This window comes from Phaethon lepturus, unplaced genomic scaffold, assembly GCF_000687285.1.
Source record: "Phaethon lepturus isolate BGI_N335 unplaced genomic scaffold, ASM68728v1 scaffold11197, whole genome shotgun sequence".
Taxonomy (NCBI): Eukaryota; Metazoa; Chordata; class Aves; order Phaethontiformes; family Phaethontidae; genus Phaethon; species Phaethon lepturus.
Genome location: NW_010551175.1, coordinates 26,675 through 28,735, shown reverse-complemented (window position 1 = coordinate 28,735; position 2,061 = coordinate 26,675). Strand labels below are relative to the sequence as shown.

Sequence of the window (2,061 nt, the reverse complement as noted above, 5' to 3'; positions counted from 1 at the left end):
AGGGAAAGACTTGCAATGTAAATCTTCTCAGTAAACTGAGCCTTAGTTCTTGATTGCTGAATGGTGATGTTGTATTTTGGTTTTTGGCTGTTTGTTTGTTTTTTTTTTTTGTAAGGTGGGTATTACCTGACATAGTTGAAGCTTTTTATCAGAGGAGGAGCTACAGAAACAGTGAAATTGCTAGAATGCAGTATAACATCTCCATTTGACTTTGAAGCTGGGCAGCCTAATGTCTCTTGAGGAAACACACTGAGAGGGTTTCTTCCTACCAAAGACATGGTTGCTGTAATTGCATTTGCTGCCTTCAGTGTCCTTACAAGCCATGGTGTGCATAAGAGAATGTAAGCAGGAAGACTTGTTGTATCTGTCACTGGCGTAGGAGAGAACTTGTGCAAATGCGGCAGGGTCAGTAGTCAGTAGCTTAATAGTGTCCATGTGGGCTCCTTTTCATTGTTTCTTGAAAACACAAACAAAATGTGGATTTCAGAAACAACAGCAGAAAACCCTGCTTGGTTCTGTGACATGTTTACAAATGCTGATGCAAATCCCAGTGAGCAACTTAGTAGTTCTCTGGGGGCAACAGGTTGATTTTTTTTCAGTGTGTTTTTGCTTATGTGGAACAATGGTTGTTACGAATTCTGCAGGACTGTAGTCTTTAAATTCATTGTACTAGAAGCTATCCAGCAGATGGCGTCATAAATCAATGAGATCTTCATTTAATCTGTGCGGACCATATACTTAACTTTCCAAATTGATGAATTAAATGCAGATAGTCATGAAATATGCAAGTGAAATCTCTTCTAAACAAGAGCAGAAAACCTTGTATTTATGTGAAAGACGGGGAAAGGTTAACTGTTGCAGAATTTCTAAGTAGATGACTTGTTGGATTAATTCAGTATCTTTTCTATTTGTTTTCCCTATTTAGTCTTGAACTGAGAGTCCCGTTTTTGGATCATCGGTTTACTACTTATTATTTATCTCTACCAGCAGAACTGCGAATCCCAAAGGTATGTAAAACTAGGGCTGGACCCAAGTGTAAGCTTAGAAATTCACTGATACATGTTGTAAGCATGACCAAATTGCTGAATTCAATGGTTAAGTCCTCTACCCAAAGTCAACCATGCTCTTAAATATTCTGTGGGATTGTTGGACTATGTGGAACCTTTTTCTGACCAGACCTTCTAAAAGGAAACCATTCCTTAAGTGTTTAAAGCCAGATCTTTGTACTGCAGTTCCTGAGAGTCACAACTTTTTTTGTTGTTCTGCAAACAGAATGGAATTGAAAAATACCTTTTAAGACAGTCCTTCGAAGATTCCAACTTGCTTCCCAAAGAAATACTCTGGAGACCCAAAGAAGCTTTCAGTGATGGTATAGCATCAGTAAAGAAATCCTGGTTTTCTATTCTTCAGGACTATATTGATCAACAGGTACAATACCACTTTTTTGTGTGTGTGTCTTTTCACATTTAGGTGTATTAGATATTGCTGCCAAGGGGAGGCAGCTCACACTTAGTTGGGAAAATAAATCTGGGTATGACAGTAACTTGAGTTTCATGGTAGTGACAAGACAAACTTTAATCAATGGTCTTCTAGTTGAGTTGGTTAAAGGTATTTGAAATCCTAGATAGAAAGAAATGCTAGCACCTGACAAATGACTGTGTAAGGAAGTGAATATCATTTAAGTATCTGGATTGCAAATCAGATTGTGTGTTGGCAAAAACAATTTCAGAGTTACATGTAAAGCAGCTGCTTCAGCTGAAGGCACTTGCATGAACTTACTCTGTAGCTGAGTAGCAGCATAGTGACTTTATAATGTCCTTTCTTGTTTATATGATTTGTTTTTCCCAGCCATGCCTGGCTAAGCCCTTTTGCTTTTTAAAGCCTCTGCTTGCATTGCTAACCAGTGAAGACTTACAGTATTTTGGCTTTGGACAAAGGATAATCATCTCTGGTGTACAGAGGCAGTTTAATCAGGAGGAAGGAATAACATCCAATTTACACCAGAGCTCTGTTCTACAGAAATATGTAGTCCTGCCACCAAGTGCTTGTTTCCCGTTTTCT

At 38.5% G+C, this 2,061-nt stretch overlaps 1 protein-coding gene across 1 annotated transcript in view; it reads left to right on the top strand.

The window, feature by feature from the left end:
* ASNS (asparagine synthetase (glutamine-hydrolyzing)) overlaps window positions 1–2,061 on the top strand; it is a 17,045-nt gene that overhangs the window by 13,772 nt on the left and 1,212 nt on the right. The window contains exons 9-10 of the mRNA XM_010290815.1: window positions 926–1,007; window positions 1,273–1,428. Of these exons, the coding sequence (XP_010289117.1) occupies window positions 926–1,007; window positions 1,273–1,428 (238 nt within the window). The remainder of the gene's footprint in view (window positions 1–925; window positions 1,008–1,272; window positions 1,429–2,061) is intronic.